We start from the raw sequence: 23,473 nt of genomic DNA, 5'->3' as shown, positions 1-23,473 counted from the left end.
AGAACTTGACAACATCAGATGGTCGCGTCAATATGTGGAGAAACTTCAACATTTCAAGGTTCTTGGTTCTGTTGGCTCAGATTAGAACAAGCAGAAACTATTAGTTTTATTGCTCTTGTTTCTCTGCAGAAATTTGTTGGTTGTTAAAGTTCTTTATAGATAAAACTCAAAATCTCCATTAATTTAATAAAATATTGATTAAAAATACTAAACATATTTAAAACAAAGAACATTTAAACTGTGAATTTGTTGTTTATAAACATTTATTTCCTGGTATCATTAATCAGACAGGATTCCTGTCATTTCAACAGGTGAACACATGTCTGCTGTCAGAGGGGGCGGAGCCTCAGGTGGGTCTGGTTCAGGTTCTGGAGAATCAGGTCCATTTCTCCTGTTTGCTCCGACTCGGTTTGTGTGAACAGAAGGAGAAGCAAAAATCTGATCAGGTGAGTTTTAACTCCACTTTCTACTGGTTTCCAGTCCTGACTGGGTTTTCTCTCTTTGAGCTGCTGGACAGAACCAGAACCAGAACTGGACCTGGTTCTGGTTCTGGTTCTGATGCAAAGCTGCAGCTCCTGATTTCAACCAGGATCTCTGATTTTCTGAGTTTTCATCTGTAACCCAGACAACCAGCTGAGTTTGCTCCCAGTTTCATAGTCGAGTCAAACTGGTACCAGTAGTATTAGCGACTATCCAACAAAGTCGCTGAGCGGCTGAATAGGGGAGTGGTTGTTGACGTGCAAGCTGATCAAAACGTAAATCCAAGCTGCAGTTGCAACGATTTTATTGTCCATATTCAAGCAAAACAGTGTTCAAAAGCAGCATAAAAAACGGATCCATAGAGTCAAACAGTGATCAAAAACAAAACATAGCGGTCAGAAAAAAGGTAGACCTCCCCCATCACCCACTCACTGAAGTCACCAAGTGAGCAACAGGTGATCTACAATCACTAATAACACCACGTGATCCCGTGCTACACCTATCCACAACATTCCGGCCCCTAATTATTACATCATTACACAGTAATAATTACTCGTACAACACTATAACCTAAGATATACAATACATCAAAACACACAATGAGATAACATAACACATTCAAACTGTCCATGAAAGTCATTTGGAAATAGTCAATCATTCTTCTTTTCTTCAAAATAGTCCATCCATAGTCGGTCAGTCATAGGCCAGAGGTTACCAGCACTTAGCCTAAATATAGTCAGTCTGCGATGTACATCTAGTTATGGTAAAGTCAAGTCAAAAAGTCATGTCAAGAGTAGAATCAAATGTGTTGTCTTCATTGTTCGAAAGTCTCCTGAAGAAGGCATATCTTCGTGATGGGTCTACATAAGTGATTGGTTGGGGTCTTAATCCAGACCTGGCGTACAAGTCCATTTTTGTCAGGCACAGTTTCTGTGATTCTACCAATGATCCATGAACCACGAGGTGCAGAGCCATCCATTATAAGGACCACATCTCCAGGAACAAAGTTGCGTCTAATCTTCATCCACTTTTGGCGCTGTTGAAGTTGAGGCAGATATTCTTTGATCCATCTCTTCCAGAACAGGTCAGATATGTATTGGACTTGTCTCCATCGTTTTCGTGCATAAATATCATCTTTCTGGAATAAACCAGGTGGCAAACTTGGATTAGACTTGAGTAAAAGAAGATGGTTCGGTGTTAGAGCTTCCAGATCATTTGGATCAGCAGATTCCAAGGTAATAGGTCTACTGTTGAGGATTGACTCCACCTCACAGAGAGCAGTTTGGAGTCCTTCCTCATCCAGATGTTGTGTCTGCAGGGTGGAATTAAGAACCTTTCTGATGGAACGGATCAATCTCTCCCATGCTCCACCATGGTGTGACCCAGCTGGAGGATTGAAGATCCATTTCACTCCCTTCAGAGACAGCGCATCAGAGATCTTTTCTTGATTCCAATCTTCGATAGCTCGTCTCAGTTCGCGCTCTGCGCCCACAAAGTTGGTACCATTATCGGACCGCAGCTCTTGTACTTGGCCTCTCCTTGCAATGAAACGTCGTAAGGCGTTAATGAAAGAGTCTGTGTCAAGAGATGAGGCAACCTCAATATGTACTGCTCTGATTGCCAAACATGTGAAGATAACTCCATATTTCTTCACAAGACTTCTCCCACGCTTCACTTCAAATGGACCAAAATAGTCCACTCCAACAAAACTGAAGGGGGGTTTCTCAGGTGTCACTCTGCTCTCAGGCAGGTCAGCCATTTGTTGCTGGCCTGCAGCTCCATGAAGCCATCTGCAGATGACACACCTTGACATGATCTTTCTAATCAGTGCACCAGCACCAGGAATCCAATATTTCTGATGGAGCTTTGAGAGTATGTGATTCCTACCACCATGACCCACCTCTTTATGGATATATTGGAGAATAAGATAAGCAATATGAAGATCTTTAGCAACAATGATAGGATGTTTAGAATCTTCAGACATGACAGCCCTGCTGAGACGTCCTCCAACACGCAGCACATCATCCACCAGAACAGGATTTAACTTGTATATATGACTGCTTCTTTTGACATTCTCTCCTTTTTGGAGACAGGAAATTTCTTCAGAATATCTTTCCTTCTGACAAAACTTGATTATCTGCATCTCAGCATCCTCAATCTCTCCCAATGAGTGAAAGCCAGTACATAGCTCACCCCTCTGATGAGCACTTTCAGACTGGGTTGTTTCAGATGCAGGCTGAAAATGTGTCTTGTTTCTTTTGTGATGCAGGAGCAATGTTTTGAATCTTAAAATCCAACCCATCACTCTGACAAGACGAGTCCAGGATGAAACACGATGAATCAGAAGAGCCAAAGGATGATCATCATCTTGTGCAGGAAAAACACCAACAGAAGCAGACACTTTGACTTCAGGGTCGTCATGTCGAGGTTCCTGTAAGTTCTCTGGGTTTACAGGCCAATCTGTCTTTGGCTGTGTAAGAAATGCAGGACCAGATAACCATGTAGTGTCATGTAGAAATTGCTGTACCTTCATACCCCTCGAGGCAAGGTCTGCTGGATTATTTGTTGTATTCACATATCTCCACTGGGAGACACCAGAAGCCCTGAGAATCTCTGACACTCTGTTTGCCACAAAAACACGGAACCTGGAAGTCTTGTTATTAAGGTATTTCAATACAGAGGTGCTGTCTGTCCAAAACACTGAATCTAGGAGAGGTAGCCTTAGTTCTCTTTTCCACAGTATGTCCATGCGAACTGCCAGCACAGCTGCCGTCAATTCCATACGGGGAATTGTGACTGGTTTTAAAGGTGCCACCCTGGACTTCCCCATTATAAAGGAACTGTGCATCTGGTAGAGACTGTTCTGCAGCAGGAGGTAGGTAACAACACCATACCCCTTCTCACTTGCATCTGCAAAATGGTGCAACTGAGCAGTGGTTGCTTTCCCAAAATCAGTAGGTTTCAAACATCTTTTGATGCTGATGTTGTCTAACAGTTGCAATTCCTCCATCCAGCTTTTCCACTCTTGAGCAACGGCTGATGGAATAGCATCATCCCAACCTATTCCCTTCTGACACAGGTCTTGAAGGATTCTTTTAGCTACAAAAATGACAGGAGCTAGGAATCCCAATGGGTCATAGAAGGTGCTAACAGTAGAAAGGATCCCTCTTCGGGTCCATGGTCTATTTGGGATGGATATACAGAACTTAAACGCATCCGATTGTAGACACCACCATATTCCTAATGCTCATTCAACAGGCTAAAGGTCACAATCCAGATCTAGGTTTTTAACCTCTTTGGCTCTTTCCTCCTCAGGTATTACTGCCAGGACGCTTCGGCTATTACTTATCCACTTTAAGTGGAAGCCACCTTTGGCGCAGATGAGTCTGAGGTCTGAGTAAAGAGATATGGCTTCCTCTTCAGTGCCTATTGAGGCAAGGCAGTCATCCACATAAAAACTGTACAGAATGGTGTCAATCACCTGTTGGCTAAAATCTGCTTTGTTGTCTTCTGCACATTTCCGCAGGGCATAGTTAGCACAACTCGGAGATGATGTTGCTCCAAATAAATGAACACCCATGCGGTACTCCTGCATGCTCTGATTGAAATCACCATCAGGCCACCAGAGGAACCTCAACAGGTCAGAATCTTCCTCTGGCACATGCACCTGATGGAACATGGCTTCAATATCGGACATCAAAACAACAGGCTCTTTTCTGAACCTAGTCAGCACACCAATCAGGCTATTTGTTAAATCAGGACCACTCAAAAGTTGTGCATTGAGAGAAATGCCCTGGAATGATGCAGCACAGTCAAAAACGACCCGAATCTTTCCCTTGGTACACCCCATGATGAGGGATATACCAAACCTTTCCATCACTGCGCTTCAAGTCTGTGATTGGCACTCTTTTTGCATAACCTTTAGATAGAAGATCTTTCATGAAGGCAGTGTAGTCTTTGTGAAAGTCTTTATCTCTGATGAACCTTTTCTTTAAGCCTAAGGCGCGTTGTTCAGCGATTGCTCGGTTATCAGGCATTCTTATGTCTCGATCTCTCAAAGGCAAGGCAATGTTGTAGTGTCCATCACGCAAGGTTACTGTCTTACTGGCCAACTCTAGAAACTTGGAGTCTTCCTTTGACAACCCCATTTGTTCATCATGGCTGCTCTCAGGAAAATCTATCTTGAATTGTTGCTTCCATAGATTATCCAATGTAACAGCGGAAATTCTGTTCATGGTGACAGCTGACAGACAATTTGGTCTTTCACAGCATTCCCGGTCAATTGGCCCATTCACTGTCCAGCCGAGCACGGTTTTGATGGCAAAAGGTCCATCACCTTCGCTCCTGATAACCTCTAAAGGTTCTAGGGCTCTGGGCATGTTCATGCCGATCAAAAGCTCCACCTGTGCTTTAATCTCTGGCAAATGAACACACTTCAAATGTGGCCAAATATCCAGATCTTGTTGCTTTGGGATATTATTCAGATCTACAGGCATTTTATGCTGAGTAAAGAGGTCAGGCATGTCATAATACAGTTCGCTGTCCAATCCGGCAATTTCAAGTTCAGGTACAATGAAACTGTCCACAACTTTCTCTTGTCCCATGGTGCGCAAGAGAATCTTTGTTTTTCTCCCAGTGAGATTCAGCTTATCCAAAAGACCCACTGTACAAAAGGATGCTGAACTCCCTTGGTCCAAAAAGGCATATGTTTCCAGTATTCGTTGACCTTTCTTTGATTTCACTTTGACTGGCACGATGGGAAGTCTACAGTCCTGTTCACCGGCCCCAGTAAGACCACTAGTCTGAACTGTGACAGGAGATTTCACTGCTTCAGCATCAAGTTGAACTCCATTCTTCATCTTGTGGTGGATATGGAGTATGCTTGCATGTCTGAAACCACATATTTTACATGAAAGGCGTTTTCTGCATTCTTTGCTGATGTGCCCTGTGCACAGGCAACCAAAACAGATGCCATTTCTCCTAAGAAATGAAATCTTATTATGAGGTTTCCTTTCAAGCAGAGAGCATAACTCTAATTTGTGTCCACCTTTGCAAAACAAACAAATCTTCACATCATTCTGATGGTCTTGAACCTCTGACGGATTATTTCTCTCAACAGCAGAAGTAGTGATGCCAAAACTACTTCCTGTAGTTCTTGGGCGAGAAAAACGTTTCCCTCCATCTGTGCTCTTGGCTGATGGATTTATTGATGGAGCATCAGTTAATTTTCCAAAAACAGGATCTGTAGTAATTTTGACTTGACGCTCAATAAAGAAAACAATGTCCATAAATGTTGCTCTTCGATGCTGCTTCTCCTGGATGTCACATGCTACTGTTCGCCAGTTATCTTTTAACTTGTATGGCAATCTTTTAATCACAGCAAGCATATTAGCAGGTGTGTTTAATTCAGAAAGATCATGAATCTCCTCCATCGCATTACAACACCCACGTAAGAACAAACAGTATGCCTGAAGAGCTTTTCCGTCTTCTGATTTAATCAATGGCCACGAATGAACTTTATTCAGGTAAGCAGATGCAATAACATGTCCATTTCCAAAATGCTCATACAGCATAGTCTTTGCTTTTACATATCCACCACCATCAGACATATGTTGACAACTTTTGACCAGTTCGTTGGGCTGCCCCCTGGTGTATTGTGCGAGGTAATGCAGACAATCGTCAGGATCACCAGTCTTTGATTCAATGACCTGTTCAAACGAACGCATAAAGGCCTGAAAATGAAGCGGATCGCCATCAAAAGGTTGAATTTCTCTTTTGGGTAGTGAAGAGAGACTTTGTTGACGAACCAACATGCAAGTTAATTCATTTTGTTTCTCCATAATAGATAACAGATTTTCATTGGTTGCTGATTGAGCAGCTTGCTGCAGATGCATATTTGATATTGTTCTGCTTACAGGATGAGAAGATCCAAGTAAAGGTGGAGACCTTTTCTTTGTCACATTTTGTTGCATTGGTTTTATTTGAAGATCTGCATTTTCATTAATTTGTTTTCTCTTTGTCTGTAGAACAAAAGTATTCGCATCTGCATTAAGAGTTTCAACAGCATTTCCTTTTGTTTTAAAATATGATTCCATTCCATTGGATTTCCGTGAAGCTGAGCTTTGCACTGCAGATCCAGTTTTCAACACTTTTACTTTTGCAGCAGTTGCAGCTATTTCTGCTTCAAGTTGAAGCTGTTCTCTTCTTTTCCTAAGTTGCTCCTCCTGTTCTTCAATAGCATGCTTTTCTTTCAGCATAGTTTGACGTGTGAGCAAGGCAGCCATTTCAGCCTCTGCCCTGAGACGTGCAGATGAAGTTGATGAAACTTTGGAGCTTGACTTGCTTCCTTGATTTGAAACACTGTCAGATGGCAACACATCATCTTGAATGTCATGCTGGAAATGAGCAGATAACTGAGGCTCCATTTGTTCTTGAACCTCCATTTCTTCTCCAGTTGGAGTTTCCTGTGACCGTAACATGTCAGAGGATGGTCTCATTGAGCATTTATTTGTCTCAGAAAGCCATATTTCAACATCCTCAATAAACCCTTTGTTGTATTTAATGATACTTGAAAACCATGCATTTTGTTTATCTTTCTCATCAAGCGGAATTAAATGCAGCAAAGATTCATGCATCACAGTAGCATCTTTAAATAGGTGTGTTAACTCATCCAGCTGTGATTTCACTTCTGAATAATTTTTATCATCTTTCATTAACTCTTTAAGAGATGATATTACATCTTTCATTTTCTTGACATGCTTTTTCCGCTCTGTTTGGATAGTTTCAATTTTATTTGCGAGAGCTTTCTCAGTGAGAACAATCGTTCTTTTATCCTTTTCAGGATTCTCAACAACAGACACAGCAGATGATCCACTCATTTTTAATCCAAAATAAAGGAAACTTCCAAGTAACGGCGAATCCTTAAACTTTATTGAACGCACGCAGAGCCACAGCACACACTCGCACACCAAATCCCGCAGCCACAATCCCACAGCAAAACATAGGGGGGGGGCGTGTCACAACAATAGCTTCACATGGCAGAACCAAACTGCGCTTAGAAGAGCGATACGCAGCACCAAACATTCAGGTTACATACCACTGTCGTCTTCTACTTCTCTGTCAAGAGATCCTCTTTCGTAGGTGCAGTGGCGGTGGTGTGTGGGCTCACGTTGGCGTTCCAGCTGTGCGAGAAACTCAGTTGTCGTGCCTTTTTTTTTCTGACAAATATTAGCGACTATCCAACAAAGTCGCTGAGCGGCTGAATAGGGGAGTGGTTGTTGACGCGCAAGCTGATCAAAACGTAAATCCAAGCTGCAGTTGCAACGATTTTATTGTCCATATTCAAGCAAAACAGTGTTCAAAAGCAGCATAAAAAACGGATCCGTAGAGTCAAACAGTGATCAAAAACAAAACATAGCGGTCAGAAAAAAGTAGACCTCCCCCATCACCCACTCACTGAAGTCACCAAGTGAGCAACAGGTGATCTACAATCACTAATAACACCACGTGATCCCGTGCTACACCTATCCACAACAAGTAGGTTCTGAGTTTTTGTGGCCCGGCTGAGATATCTGGGTTCTGGTTGGTGGATGGAAAATATTTCAATATGAAGTCAATAATTTATTGATCAGAGAGGATTTCTCTGGGCTTTGATCAGTAGAAAATCCAGATTGAATCAGTTTGTGGTGACAGAGGACAGCTGATCACATTTCAATCAATTATTGATCAATAATAAGTGATTATGGTGACATAACAACACAGCGCCCCCTAGAGTATTTAAAACCATCCACTGCTGTTATTTAGACCTGAACTGAGTTAAAACATCAAACCATCAGAACCGATAAACTATTGGACCCGATTTACACACCCAGCAGGAAGTCGGCCATTTTGGATCAAAATGTTTTATTGTATTTTATTTTTTATTTTATTTTATTTTTTGACATTTTGACCTAAGTAATAACTAAAGTAAAAATCTGATATTTGTTTGTGAAAGCTCAAATGTTTAAACTTCTTTAATACCAAGAAAACTTTCCTCCACTCCGACCGTCGTTCTGTTTCTGAGTCTGTTTTTAAAATAATTTAGCAAATATTTGCTTAATTATTGGTTCAATCACAGTAATAATTTTTCTCTTAACAGTAAGTCTGTTTACATGTTTTATATTTTAATCACTGAATTCTTTCACTGATATTCCAGCCTTCATTTTCTCCTTTAGTCTGAACTTGTTTTAATGAAACAAATCAAAGTTCCTGGTGAAGTAAAGAAATCTACTTGTTGTTAAATCTTTATATATGTTTGGTTCAGAGCTAAATGTTTGTTCATTTAATATAAATGAACTGAGTCTCTTTAGAATCACTGCAGCTTTTCCTCTTTGGGTTGGTAGCAGGATTTTGACCTTTGACCCAAATGGCTGCAGTGAGTCTTTTAGTTTCCAAGTAAAACAGCAGCAAATGTGTTAAGTTGTTGTTTTGCAACCTGGTAACCGAAGATGGAGAATAGCAGAAAAAAACTGTTTCTGGAGGAGCTTTCTGCAGCTGATGCTGCCACCTGGTGGCAGCAGCAACACATTACAGTCAGATGGCAAAAAGCAAGAGGTGAAGATGTTTACATTTCAACCTGAAGGAAATCAGACGAATATTATTTTTTGTAAATAAAGATGTGATAAATGTATTTTTATATCACTGATTTTTAATAGTTTGCTCTGACATTGAAACTTTCATGATTACATAAATGTGTTTTTCTGGAGGGGTCTGTGCTTGTGTGTTTTAAATAAATACTTTTAGGGTATTTATAGTTTCCATTCCAACTGCATAAAATAAACTATTCATGAAATGAAGCCTCAAACATAATAAATCTTCATGTTTTCCAGGTAAAAGATGGCGCAGCAGCAGGAAGTGGATTTTGGTAAGTGATCAGAAGCAGAAATGAAGAATCTTAAAGGAACAAACTGACCAATCACAGCCTTTGTTGCTGCCATGTGATGAAGCTCAGCCTCAGTGTTTCTTTATTGTTTTCATGCTTCCTGTTCAGTGAAGCTCTGGTGGAAACATTGTGAGTTTCTGTGAAACCTGAAGGTAAAAACCGAACTCGCATGGAAACTAAAAGGAACCGAAGTGAAGAACAGGCCAGCAGCTCTGATACTTCAGGAATATTTACTATAATTCATTTATCCAGTAATCACATCATTTATTACTAATTTATTATCTCAGACTTGCTGTGTCTTTTATTCCAACACTTGGTGACAGAGATGTGTTAAGACAATACAATCATGAACTTCTGCCTCGTTATATTCTCTTGTGCTCCCGGATTCAATGATTCCATGCGTGGAAACAAAAGCCACACACACATAACAGCGTCACAATCATCAGCATTTATTCAAGACAGATGCAAACTATCACCAGAAAAGCGCATCACAAAACATCAGAAACCTCAGAGCACAAACAACACATGAATTTACCTGAGAGAGAAAAAGACAAAAGATGGAAACGACAAAAAGCAAAGAGCAAAATCTAATTTGTTACTCCTGTGTAGAAAGTTTTTATAGTCAAGAATTCAAATAAGGCATATCTTTGCTCATCCAACCAGGAGCTGTCTCTGACCCTCTCTCTACAGCCATTTATCCCCCTTTGCTGTTTAATGGCTTTCATGGATCAGTTTGAAAAGCTGGAACTTTTCCTGATTTGTTTTCCCAGACAGACAAAGAGCAGATCAAACGATCTGCTGTAACTACAGGTAAAATAAAGGTCAATAGGGCAGAATAAGTTGATTTCAAAACCATAATTAGGCTATTTCAATCAAGACATGTTAAGTTTTAAAACTAGCTTATTTTAAATTTATTTTCTTAACAGACGCTGAAGCTTAGAGATGGAGATGAAGAAAGAAAAGTGATGAAAATGTTAATCGTTCAATATTTTCATCACAATATTCACCAATAATATCAAAGTTTCCTGTTTTCCTAAAATAGTGCAGCTCCATATTTAGAAGGTGTTTCTTTTATTGCTCTTCCTGCAGTGAGGAAAGAAAGTGATGAACCAGAAGCTTCATTTGGTCTCATGTGGACAGAATCAATGGTCGTCACTCAGATATGAGGCAGAAACACAACAGCAGGTTTAGACCTGAGGATCAACAGACTCTGAATCTCTGGATGGAGCAACATGAATAGTTGATCTTCATCACGTTTTTCTCTGTTTGAATTAATTATGTTTCTGATTTCTGCCTGCAGAGAAAAAACTTTTAGAGGTTCGCAGTGAGTTTGTGGAGAGAGTTTCTGAGGAAATCCTGAAGCAGCTCCTTGATGACCTTCTATCAGATCAGGTCTTTACTCAGTCAGAGATGGAGGGTATACTTCAGAAGAACCAAACCAGAGAAGACAAGGCCCGTAACACCATTGATGCTGTGATGAAGAAAGGACAGGAAGCCTGCAGATTGATGATCAGACGTCTTCACCACAGAGATCCGACTCTGTCCAACCAGCTGGGTTTGTCCTCTTTGTCTCCTGCTAAAGGTGAAACACACAGTTCATTAAGGCTGTTATTACAGCCTCTACTGTCGTTGATTCAACTCTAAATCATAATTAAATCATTTAGATTCAAATATTGTTTCAAATATTTTCTGATTTCAAAATTTGTCACCAGAGAAAATGTTAAATATATTAATCTGCTTGATATGTGATGACACAATATGGATTCTCAGTTCAGCTTGTTGAAAATTAAACTGCATGAAACTGAAATTCAACTGATTATGTTATTATGACATGTTAAATAAAAAACAATTGATGGGTAAATATAGATTATATTTTTTGACACTGAATGATGATCAACAAAAGTTTAGAGCAACTTGTGAAGCCAATGGAGGTGAAATAAATGCTTCTGTAGATTTTTAATGATCAAACATTTTCTCTAGATTTAAAAATAAATGTACTGAAGCAGCTGAGGCCAATTTTCCTCTGATGTTTGCAGCGATGGAGAACCTCCAGGTTCTGGTTCTGATGGGCTCAAATATTAAATTTTATCTTGGAGAAATTAATTGATGAGCCAAACATGATGACAAAGACTCAGATCAGCTGATTATTTCACTATCAATATAAATAAATTTTGGTATTCTATTTTCTTAAATATCAACCTCTTTTGAATGTAGGAAATGCAGTCAGAAGATGTAAACCAGTAGTCACACCTGAACTTTATTTATTTTAAATCCAAATTCACACAACACCAAGCTAATATTATTTACTTTGGTCTTTCACATGTTTGTGCAAACAGCAGCTCTGACTGAACTCTGACACAGCTGCATCGTTTCTCTTTTTGTTGCTTCCTGTTCTTCAGAGCGATAAACTAAAACCTGAAATATGGAATATATTTAGATAACCATTGATGTGAATCTTCCCAGAAGGCCTGAGCATATATACAATCATAGAAAGGTGGTCAGAGGTCTCAACATGGTCAGTTCAGGACAGATGATTAATAAATTCAAAGCCAAAACATTTACATAGAAAATCAGAGGATGAGTTTGAGCTACTGAGAATCTCTTCAGCTTTAGGTACTATACTGCCTTCGCCATATGAAATGAGACTAGAAAGTACAGCTAAACTCTTCCTTATATCAAGACTCTGAGGAAAGTTGACCTTTTATCCACAGGTTTATTGACTCCAAGGAAGTGTGAAACTAAAACACAAACAAAAAGGAATACATCACTTTCACCGTCTTTGTAAACATGTACATATAAGTTTAACGTAGCTAAATTAAATACTGTCCCAAATGAATTAGCAAAGTTGTGCAAACTTACAATAAACATCCAAAAATATTTTACATCCATCTCAACAACCAGAAATAATATAAAAATAATGATGCACAACAATATATTAAACTCAACGTACCTACAATGCTTCATCAGGGCAAAGATGAATGCAGATGGAACTGGACTGACTGAACACACAGGTGACCTGAATCTAACTCTGTCTGGTTTTCTGGCTGAAGCCACGTGACATGCAGCTGGCTGCACCTCTCAAAGGGACCGACCCCCACACACAGACACACCCACAAAAATCCCCAACAACACAGGTACAATAGAAAATTAGTAAAACTTTGATCTTAATGTTGTTGTTCTTTTCAAATCTGATATTTCACTAGACTCATTTTGATTGGGATTGCAATTTCAAATTAAACAGTTTGGTAAAACTCAAAGGTCAGAGGTCGCTCTGTGGGAAACATGTCTGAGACCTTCAACCAGAGAAAAACATGAAAGACTTTTAATGAGCAAAACTGATTCTAATTATCTCTGTGCAGTTTTTGTTAACAGAGTTTTTATCAGGTTTGAACTTTTTGTTCATTTATTTACTTTGTGAGCTGAAGCCAAAGTTTTCACAGAATTACAAATTAAATCTCAACATTTCTCCGTCCTTAAGGACTGAAGTTGGAATGATTTTCTTGTTTAGATGAGAAAATATTATAAAAATTGAATTTTTCCTTCATTAAAGTTTATATTCAAACCTCCTCAGAGAATATCAAATATAATTTTATTCATTATATTTAGCTAAAGTCTCTCCTGTTGTGTATTTGTCTCTTTTTCTTCAGATTTTGATGTTCGGTGTCAAAAGGAGCTTAAAGACCATCTGAAGATGAAGTTCCAGAGTCTCTCTGAAGGCGTCGCTGAACTTGGAAATCAAACGTTTCTGAACCAGATCTACACTGAGCTCCACATCACAGAGGGGTTAACTAGAGAGGTCAACCAGGAACATGAGGTCAGACGGATTGAAACAGCATCCAGGAAACAAGAAACAATCAGAAGAGAAGACATCTTTAAACCAGGAAGTGATCAACCAATCAGAACAGTGATGACCATGGGAGTGGCTGGCATTGGGAAAACACTGTTAACACAGAAGTTCACTCTGGACTGGGCTGATGGCAGAACCAACCAGAACATCCAGTTCATATTTCCATTCACTTTCAAAGAGCTGAATGTACTGAAAGAAGAAAAGTTCAGTTTGGTGGAACTGATTCATCACTTCTTTGAAGATATTAAAGACGCAGGAATCCGCAGCTTTAAAAAGTTTCAGGTTCTGTTCATCTTTGATGGTCTGGATGAAAGTCGACTTCCTCTGGACTTTGATGATAATCTGATCCTGACTGATGTTACAAAGTCCAGCTCAGTGGATGTTCTGCTGACAAACCTCATCAGGGGGAAACTGCTTCCCTCTGCTCTCCTCTGGATAACCACACGACCTGCAGCAGCCAATCAGATCCCTGCTGAGTGCGTTGGCATGGTAACAGAGGTCAGAGGGTTCACTGACCCCCAGAAGGAGGAGTACTTCAGGAAGAGATTCAGTGATGATGAGGAGAAGGCCAGCAGGATTATCTCCCACATCCAGAAATCAAAAAGTCTCCACATCATGTGTCGCATCCCAGTTTTCTGCTGGATCACTGCTAAAGTTCTGGAGGATGTGATGAAGACCAGAGAGGAAGGAGAGCTGCCCAAGACCCTGACTGAGATGTACGTAGAGCTCCTGTTGGTTCAGCTCACAATCAAGAAGAAAAAGTTTGATGGACGACGAAATACAAAATCTATCTGGAGTCCAGAGAACAAGAAGCTGATTGAGTCTCTAGGAAAACTGGCTTTAGATCAGCTGCTGAAGGGAAACCTGATCTTCTATGACAAAGACCTGAAACGGTGCGGCATCAACATCAAAGATGCTGCGTTGTTCTCAGGAGTTTTCACTCAGATGTTTAAAAAGGAGAGAGGAACGCGCAACATCTCCGTCTACTCCTTTGTTCATCTGAGCATCCAGGAGTTTCTGGCTGCCGTCTACATGCTCCACTGCTTCACCAGCAGGAAGAAAATAAAAGTGATCAAGACCTTGTTGGGAAAATATTATTTTTTCATATCTCTAGATGAGTTCATGAAGAAAGTCATGGAGAAATCCCTCAGCAGTGAAAATGGCCACCTGGACCTGTTTGTCCGCTTCCTTCATGGTCTCACTGTGGAGTCCAACCAGAGACTCTTAGAAGATCTGCTGGGTCAGACAGAGAACCGTCCAGAAACCATCCAGAGAATCATCACCAACCTGAAGGAGATGAACACTGATAGAATCTCTGCTGACAGAAGAATCAACATCTTCTACTGTCTGGTGGAGATGAACGACGTCTCATTTTATCAGGAGATCCAACGGCTGCTGGATTCAGGGAAGCAGCTCTCAGTGACTGACTGTTCAGCTCTGGCCTTCATGCTGCAGATGTCAGAGGTTCTGGATGAGTTGGACCTGGAGAAGTACAACACATCAGAGTATGGACGACTGAGACTGGTTCCAGCTGTGAGGAACTGCAGAAAGGCTCGGTGAGTCCAGATGTTTTCATTAATGCTGATTCAGCACTATTGTCCTCCTGTTTCTTCTTTCTTCAAGTTGATTCTGGATGTTTTTGGCCTTTAACTACTTCCTTCATCCTCTGGATGATTTCAGCCATTCAAACATCTAAACATTCAGTTCATCCAGGACAGCTGCAGCTTCTGGTTTTTACACATTTTGATCATTTAAAAATATTTAACTTTTTATCAGTTTTCAGGTAGAAATGAATAGAAAACCCTGAACTCTAGAAAATGTCTATTTCCTCTCAGATCCAATCATCCAGAGAGACTTTTTAAACTTTAAACTCTCTTCACTCGTTGAGCTGCTGCTCCATAATTCACCTTTTAGGATCTTTGACTGTTTTTATAAAATAATTGTTTAGGTTTGATGGAAAGTTGAACCATTAAAATAAACCATTGCATTAATTATAAACTTTGTGAACAGTGTTGATATTCTTCATCCCGTCATCTTCCTCACCTCTTCCTCCTCCACTAGTTTCCTCTGAGTTTGTAACTGAGACCAAAATGTGGTGATTGTTGTCTGGTTCCAGAAAAAGTCCTAGTTTCTGTCAGATCCTCCCAAAGCTCTGAGAACTCTGCTTCCAGAGCTGGAACCATTTTCCTCATCAACTCTTCATCTGCAGCCTTTGTTGAAGCTGTTAGCTGTCCTCCATGAAGACCTGCAGAGACATGAGCTTCAGCTCTTTAGACATCCCAGCCTCTTTAGTTCTGGAGAACTTTCACTGCTTCACCATGAAGATGCTGCTGGACCCAAACGCTCCGTCTCCTCCAGGGGTTTTGCTCTTCAGCTCTTTAGGAGTTTAGCAACAATTTCTTCTGACATCCAAACCTTTGTTCCTCTGAGACGATGGACAGACCACTGCAGAGACATGTGTCCCTCTTCCAACCAGTTTGTCCCAGTTCCTCTCAGACCAACAGAGGACGGTCCAGACCTGAAGGAGCAGCAGGACCGGTTCTGCTGCTGCTCTGCAGGACGACCAGAACAATCTGCAGCTTTTAGCTGAAGCAGGTTGACGACTGTCCACTTTCTACTTTGTTACAGCATCAAATCCAGCAGATGAACGGAGACACAACTGGGAGCATCATGTGTCTGGTCTGCTCCCAGTTTCCTCTGTGGCAGCATTTAATAATCTGCTGCTGGGAGCCATGTTTCTATAGAATATACTACTATTATTAATGATGAGGAGGATTCTAGATGCTGCAGCAGCAGATATGGGCTAAACAAACCCAGAGATGCCAGAGGTCCACAGCAGGCTGGACTTCCTGCTCTGCTCACTTCATTTATAACTCACTTCCTGCTTGGTGGAAGATCTCAAGGAGCCAAACGGTCTAGTCCAAGTCAGTGTGACTTGTCAGAGCTGTGAGCAGTTCCTCCTCCTCTCCATCATCTCCAGTAGTTTCCTTCATTCAGCTCAGTCAGCCTCTTCATCAGCTGCTGCAGCTCCTTTGAGGCTCTGATGCTGCAGAGAGACTGAACTTTCCTTCACAGATGATAGAAGATCTTCAACATCTGACTGAGCTGAAGGTCTGAGGACATGAAGCCTGGACCAGAACCAGAACCAGAACCTGGACTTTAGTCAGGAACTGCACAGACTCTCTGTCGCGTCAAACTCAGTAAACTGAAGATCAGATATTGATCAGATGATGACATCATGATGACATCACTGTTATCATATTTTAGTCTGTTTATGATCCAGATTGATTTCATTAGAACTGAATTTATTTCTTCTCTCATCACAGACTTGGTGGCTGTGAGATCCAAAAGGCTGAATGTGAAGTTTTGGCTTCAGCTCTGAAGTCCAGCCCAGATCTGACTGAACTGGAAATAAGTTGGATCTCCATATATGGAGGTGGAGACTCTGATATGAAGAATCTGTCTGAGATCCTGGAGAGTTCAGTCAGTAAAGTGAAGAATCTGGGGTTTGTTTTCTCTATTTATACAATAAAATCATTCATTGATACTTTAATCCTTAGTTTAATTAATGGTTTTATTATAATATATTTTAAAACAACCTTTTTAAATGTCAGATTAAAATCTCTAAAACATTTTACATTATAAATGAATTATTTTCTCATTTCAGACTTTGAGATCATTGAACTTTGTTTTTCAGTTTTTAAATGTTTCTGACTGATGAACAAAATGAGTAAAATAATTCAAATGAAGTTAATTAATGATGGAGATGTTTCAGTTTGGTTGGTAAAGATTCAGATTGTTTTATTTCTGATTCTCATCTTTACATCCAGAATGAAATGTTTTCCTCCAGTCGAGCCACAAACACTGACCAGTTCAAATCATCATTAATGAAACATCTAAGAAGTGACTGATTGTAGAAAAGCAAATCTAGATGAACTGAATGACAGTGAGGTTTGCAGCAGCAGCAGGTTCCTCACTTTGTCCTGAAGCTGTGGTTCTGTTGGGCCGGGTCAGAGAGGAACCGTCCTCTTCAGTCTGACAGCTGTCAGTCGGTTGGAGCCTCGTCTCTGTGATGAAGCTTCATCAGGTCACGTCTCCTTAGGAAATAATGGCCTCCATTGGCTTTCAGCAGCTTTAAGAAGAACCCAAAGCCATTCATGAATAAACTGAGTGGTTCTGATCCGGTTACCAAGTCGGGTCTCCAGCTGATGATCAGGAACCAGCAGAAATAGCTCATCTCATCCAGGCTGCTGCTCATAGAAAACTTTGAGTTTCTTTGTTGATCAAATGTTCTGGTTCTGCTGGTTTGGACTCTTTAAACCAGTTTGACTGGATCAGATGTTAGAATCAGTTCATCATGTTTCTTTTACATTCAGGGAAATTAATTTTCTACATTTTATTATTTATTTGTTCATATTTCAGTTTTAACTGCATCCTGTTGGCTTCAGCTCATCTTTTATTCTTTATTCAGATTGATGAGCTGCAGTTTGTCAGAGACCAGCTGGACGTCTCTGTTCTCAGCTCTGAAGTCCAAACCGACCCATCTGACAGGACTGGAGCTGAACTACACCAACCTGGAAGGTTCTGGACTGAAGGAGCTCTGTGGTTTTCTAAAGACTGAAGGCTGCAGTCTGAAAACATTGAGGTTTATAATTTTATATTTATTGATATTTCAGTGAATAATTATCTATAATTGATCATAAATCAAAGTTCATATCTTCTGATCTAATAAATATTTTCTGAGTTTGTTCCTGGACTTGGATCCAGAGTTTAATTTAGTCCCTCTGTGTAACTGAGTTGGACCTGCTGACCTGAGGTCAGAACAGGACAGCATTCGGACCCCCAGGGTGTAGAAATCCCCCTCATGTCAAGCAGGTCAAAGGTCAGATCAAAAACAGAGAGAATGAAAATCTCCCTTTATTGAAGTTCCTCAAATCTCACACTTAGTTTTAAATCTTCTGCTATTAGTTGATAATAATCCAGTCCAGGTGTTTTAATGTTTAACTAGAGCAGATTAAAGATGCTGGTTGTAGTGAATAATTAGGTGGAATCGCCCTTTATCCATTTCCTGAATTTGAAGCTTCAATCAGAAACCAACTTCAGCTTCATTTTAAAAATCCAGACCACTGAGTTTTTCTCTGAGCTCAACAGGCTGCAGGTTCTTCTGGACATCAGTTTTCTGGTCCAGACATCAGAACCAGCAGAGACTGCAGCACATGAATCTGGACCAGGTGTGTTAGGAGGTTCTGCACATGCTCAGACTGAAGGTTCACCGTCTGACGGAGAAAGTCGACCAACTCTGGATGAAATGGTTCCTAGAAACAGGGAAGCTTTCTGGGGACTCGACTGCCTGCTCATATGGAGCTGCAGCTCATGCAGGAGTTTTATGTTGGCAGGAAGCAAAACAACATGGAAGCAGGTGATGAGTTTCCATTTTAGTGTCAATTCCACTGATGGAGCAAATTACAAGTCAGTCGTCCTCCAAACCACTGAGAGCAGCTTCCAGAGGAAATCTGAGTTTGTTCTGACGGTCAGACTCTGTCAGGATGACCACAGTCTTCTGGCTGAGTTCCTGACATGAAGGAGACAGAAATAATATAAAGATCATTAATTAACAGTCCTGCAGTAAATACTGACTTTGTGAAGGTTATGGTGTTAAAGTCATTTAGTTCAAACATCTTGATTCAGCTCTTATTTTGTAGGACAGGAAGTGAGATCTTACCTTTGTAAAGCTTTGTGTGCAACAAGCTTCATCAGTTCAGTGAAATCATCCTCATGTGGTTCACCTGGAAAATAGATTTAAAAATGACTCGTCTTCACAATCAGGTTGTTCTTTATGATAATGTTCCCATTTCTGCAGCGTCTCTGATGGAGGATTCAGAACTTGAACTAAATGACCCAAATCAATCTGACAGAGAAAAGACTCAATATTTTCTAGTTGATAGTTAAGGAACTGAATCACCACAAAATTACAAAATGATCAACTTTCAGAATCTGAGCTGTAATGGATGTTGTAAAACTCTGAATTAGACGGATTGAAATAAAACGTTTACATCTGTCATACTTAGCAATGAGCTGCAGTTAAAATACAACCAGCAAGAAAAACATCATTAATAGATTAATGACCAAAAACTGGAGACATAAAATATCTGATGATAAATGAAGGTACAGAGCAGTCAGCTGATACAGAGCCTGGAAGGAAACATGGAGAGAAAAACATCCGACTGAGTTTAAGATGCTGAGAAACTTTTAGAAAAACTTTGAGTTTCTTTGTTGATAAAATGTTCTGGTTCTGCTGGTTTGGACTCTTTAAACCAGTTTGACTGGATCAGATGTTAGAATCAGTTCATCAAGTTTCTTTTACATTCAGGGAAATTAATTTTCTACATTTTATTATTTATTTGTTCATATTTCAGTTTTAACTGCATCCTGTTGGCTTCAGCTCATCTTTTATTCTTTATTCAGATTGAGGGGCTGCAGTTTGTCAGAGACCAGCTGGACGTCTCTGTTCTCAGCTCTGAAGTCCAAACCGACCCATCTGACAGAACTGGACCTGAGCGGAACCAACCTGGAAGATTTTGGACTGAAGGAGCTCTGTGGTTTTCTACAGACTGAAGACTGCAGACTGGAAACATTGAGGTTTATAATTTTATATTTATTGATATTTCAGTGAATAATTATCTATAATTGACCATAAATCAAAGTTCATATCTTCTGTTCTAATAAATATTTTCTGAGTTTGTTCCTGGACTTGGATCCAGAGTTTAATTTAGTCCCTCTGTGTAACTGAGTTGGACCTGCTGACCTGAGGTCAGAACAGGACAGCATTCGGACCCCCAGTGTGTAGAAATCCCCCTCATGTCAAGCAGGTCAAAGGTCATTCAACCCAGTCTAGAAAAGTGAATTCCTGGAATCTGACAGGAACAAATCAATAATCAATGATTGATGCTTCAACACTTTGATCAGAACCTGGAATGATTTTACTGACTAAAATCCTCCAACACAACATGACCCAGTACCAGGTTCTGGTTCTGGTTCTGAAGTCAGCAGGTCTTTATTGAAGCAGCAGCTTGTTGGCTTTAATATTCATTAGAATCTTTAACTGGTTCTGTTGGACTGGTTCACCTGCATCCTGTTGGCTTCAGCTCATCTTTTATTCTTTATTCAGGTTGTTTGACTGCAGGTTGTCAAAGATCAGCTGTGATTTTCTGGCCTCAGCTCTGAAGTCCAACAGCCTCCATCTGACAGAACTGAACCTGAGAGGAAACTACCTGAAGGATTCAGATGTTCAGCAGCTGGAGGATTTTGTAAAGACTTTAAAGTAAGTAAATGTTTGTAGTGAGTCCAGCTGCTGTCAGCATGTTCAACTAAACCCAGTTAGCATCAAAGCAAAGCTCCAGTGTTCCCAGTAAAGCTGCAGCTTCTCAGTGGGAGGAGAATGGTTCAGGCTTCCTGATTGGACACACAGACAGCAATCAGCCAATCAGAGGAGCAGCAGCTTGCTGTGTTCCTGTGTTTGTGTTGGTGTGAAGATGAGTGTTGTTGCTGTGTCCATGTCTCCAGGACGTCCAGCTGGACTCCAGCGTCCAGCCGTCCAACATGTCTAGAGACAGTGGTCCTCATTCATCAAACTGTGGCAGCAGCAGATCTGATCTCAGATCTGCTTGTTCTCTCAGTTCAACAGGAAACAACTGATCAGGTTCATCTTGGTCACAGCTCTGAGATCAGTCTGACTGCAGCCTGGAAACCATCTACTGGATGTGCTGCGTCACTGACTGCTGCTGGAGAGGCTGGAAACACTCACTGATCTGATCTCTCCATCCTTCTTCTCTCTGCAGGTTCTGGTCTCTGTAAAGTAGAGAACGGTCTCTGTGTCCTGCTGATCCTCAGAGGTTGAAGCTGCAGCAGTTTGAGTCTAAAGAGACTCTGACTGGATCCTGATGACGACCTCTGACCTCCAAGATTTTCCTCCTGTTTATTTTCTCATGTCTGTCATTTAGTGTCTGATATTGTTTGTCTCTTTGGATCAATAAAGATCCGATTCAAACTGGGCTCCATTTAGAGGCTTCATGGAGTTTTGATCTGAACTGGATTCAACTGGAAAGTTGATCTTTTTTCTCTCCGATTCATTTTCATCCTGGAACCAGAAATGGTCTGAGATGGAAACATGGGAATCATTTTCAGTTCAGCTTTGAATCATAAAGACACTTCAAACCTCTTTTCTCTGCTGCTTCTTCTTCTGCTGACAGGAAAATGTTCCTCAAAGCTCCACAGATAAAAAGATGCTTTACTGGAAACTGCAGAGAAACTTCAGCTTCCATCACAGAAACCAGTTTAACCAGTTTAGAACTGGATGTCCCACAGAAACTCTGATTGTTTTTGTGTTTTACTTTTTTAACTCCATGTTTCATGTTTTACTTTAAGTTTTCTAAAGAACTTTAGGACTCGATGTGTCACTTCAGGATCTTTACTGTGATTTTATTGACTTATTCAGACCTCAGAGAATCACTGGGATAATGTGCTGATTGGTTTATGTTTTTTATATTTCTTCAAACTAATATGTGTTATTTGGTTAATAAAGATTTTAATAATGTTCTTTGTACAAATATAGTAACTGCACCTTTTATTTTAATCCTTCATGCTGTCTAGCTTTTTGTATTGGAATAAAGAAATTAAAATATATTTAAGTTTCTATTTTTACTTTGACATGTTTATTTAGTAATAACATAAACATCCTGTTCAGTTGATTTCAGCTTTTTAAGCTTCTAATTTAGACAACAGTTTATTTTGCATTATTTAGACCAAGTATATTTAAATAAAATACACGAGCTAACTGGTTTCCAGCTTCAGACTAGCAGGTTAACTGGTTCCCAGTGATATAAATGAAGGCAGATTCTTCTCCTGGTTCACTTCAATGTTTTCTCTGTCAGTGTGAACGAGAAGCAGCTCCACAGAGATTCTGAGCTATGCTAGCGATGCTAACAGATTTTAGCAGCAGCTTGTTTTAAACACAAACTGATTATCAGGAGCTGCAGATCTAAACTCTGATGCTGAACAATGGAGTCTGTCCTTCAGTTCACTGATAATCGGTCATAATTTTATAATTAAACCGATTCATCATTGAACAAGTTTGAAGGATTTTAGTGTGTAGTTACAATGTGTGACCAGATGAGAGCAGTAGAGAGCGAGTCTGGCAAAACAAAAATGTAAAAATAACCTTCTGTTTACTACAGTTTAATATTTTTAAAAGCTTCATTGACTTTTTAATTTTATTAATTGTTCTTTAGGTGGTTCCACCTGCTTGAGGTCCTGATCTCAGCTGGTTGAAGCTTAACAATAAATGTTTTTAGTTTAAATGTTTATAGTTTTCCCAGACTTTGACTCAAAATTACCCAGGGTAGGATATTTTCATCTAAACTGGCTCAGAGTTCTGGTATCCCCAGTTGCAGATGCTGTAAGTCTTGCATGGATTTAAAAAAAAAAAAAAAATTTTACCAATGCTTTAAAGTAAAATTCATCAAAACAGAAAATAGTTTTCCAGTCTTGGAAGGTAAGTTTATCCTTTCATGATCTGCACGTATGAAAATGGTTCAACAGTCCTAAAGGTGCAGTCACAACTATAGAGGAATCGTTTAACTCAAAGAACACTCGTGATAAAATGACCTAGTCAAAGACCAAACTTGAATTCAAAGCTAAATCAATAACTAAAAATAAAAACTGATGATATCCACAGACTCTCACCATCTAATTTGACACATAACATCCAGACACGCTCACATCAAAGGGCATTTTAGAGAGATTTTCTTTTGTTCTTCCTATTTTGAGCTTCTTTAAGAGTCGTTTTATGGCCACTTGCCACTTTAAATCCAAATGTGCTGCACCTAGCCACGCTCCCCGACTCAACGTTTACACTTGTAAATGAAAATGGCTGCCAACAGATGTGCAATAGTATCCTTGAATAGTAGAAGTGGAACCTCCTTCACAACCATCAGGAACGCAGCAAGAGGTTTCTGGATGGTAAGTAAACAACAAAACACTTGTCTTTTCCAGCAGCCATTGTACAGCTGACCAGATGCGCTGGAGTTCAGCTTGTGTTGGGGCTGGGCTCTGGTAGGGTTGCTAGGTAACATCGCATCATTTTCCAGACAACAAAAAATATTAGTCAGCAAAAAAGACAAATGGGAGCATTTTAAGAAGCAGTGAAAACCCAAACACAATTACAAAAA

At 40.1% G+C, this 23,473-nt stretch overlaps 1 protein-coding gene across 2 annotated transcripts; it reads left to right on the top strand.

Moving 5' to 3' along the window:
- The first annotated feature begins 301 nt into the window (after positions 1 to 301).
- Positions 302 to 21,947, top strand: LOC106932829 (NLR family CARD domain-containing protein 3-like). 2 transcript variants are annotated; one of them, XM_088013158.1, is made up of 9 exons: positions 303 to 446; positions 9,348 to 9,382; positions 10,701 to 10,982; positions 13,048 to 14,803; positions 16,574 to 16,753; positions 17,719 to 17,892; positions 19,713 to 19,886; positions 20,416 to 20,568; positions 21,086 to 21,947. In XM_088013158.1, exons 2-9 carry the CDS (start codon positions 9,355 to 9,357, stop codon positions 21,099 to 21,101), a joined length of 2,763 nt encoding a protein of 920 aa, XP_087869284.1. In that variant the 5' UTR covers positions 303 to 446; positions 9,348 to 9,354; the 3' UTR covers positions 21,102 to 21,947. The 2 variants fall into 2 exon arrangements, with proteins under 2 accessions (XP_087869286.1, XP_087869284.1); XM_088013160.1 differs by lacking the exon at positions 19,713 to 19,886 and having other exon boundaries at positions 302 to 446.
- Positions 21,948 to 23,473: the final 1,526 nt, after the last annotated feature.

The sequence above is a fragment of the Poecilia mexicana genome, unplaced genomic scaffold (assembly GCF_051168715.1).
Source record: "Poecilia mexicana isolate PSO_F unplaced genomic scaffold, ASM5116871v1 scaffold_2, whole genome shotgun sequence".
Lineage (NCBI taxonomy): Eukaryota > Metazoa > Chordata > Actinopteri > Cyprinodontiformes > Poeciliidae > Poecilia > Poecilia mexicana.
This window is presented reverse-complemented; position numbering and strand designations above follow the sequence as displayed.

Bases quoted from the DNA above. Each gene is read 5' to 3' on its own strand.
- LOC106932829 (XM_088013158.1), top strand. From the start codon at position 9,355: ATGGCGCAGCAGCAGGAAGTGGATTTTG. The intron at 9,383-10,700 runs GTAAGTGATCAG...TTCTGCCTGCAG, and splicing joins GCAGCAGGAAGTGGATTTTG to AGAAAAAACTTTTAGAGGTT. The intron at 19,887-20,415 runs GTTTATAATTTT...TTCTTTATTCAG, and splicing joins TGCAGACTGGAAACATTGAG to GTTGTTTGACTGCAGGTTGT.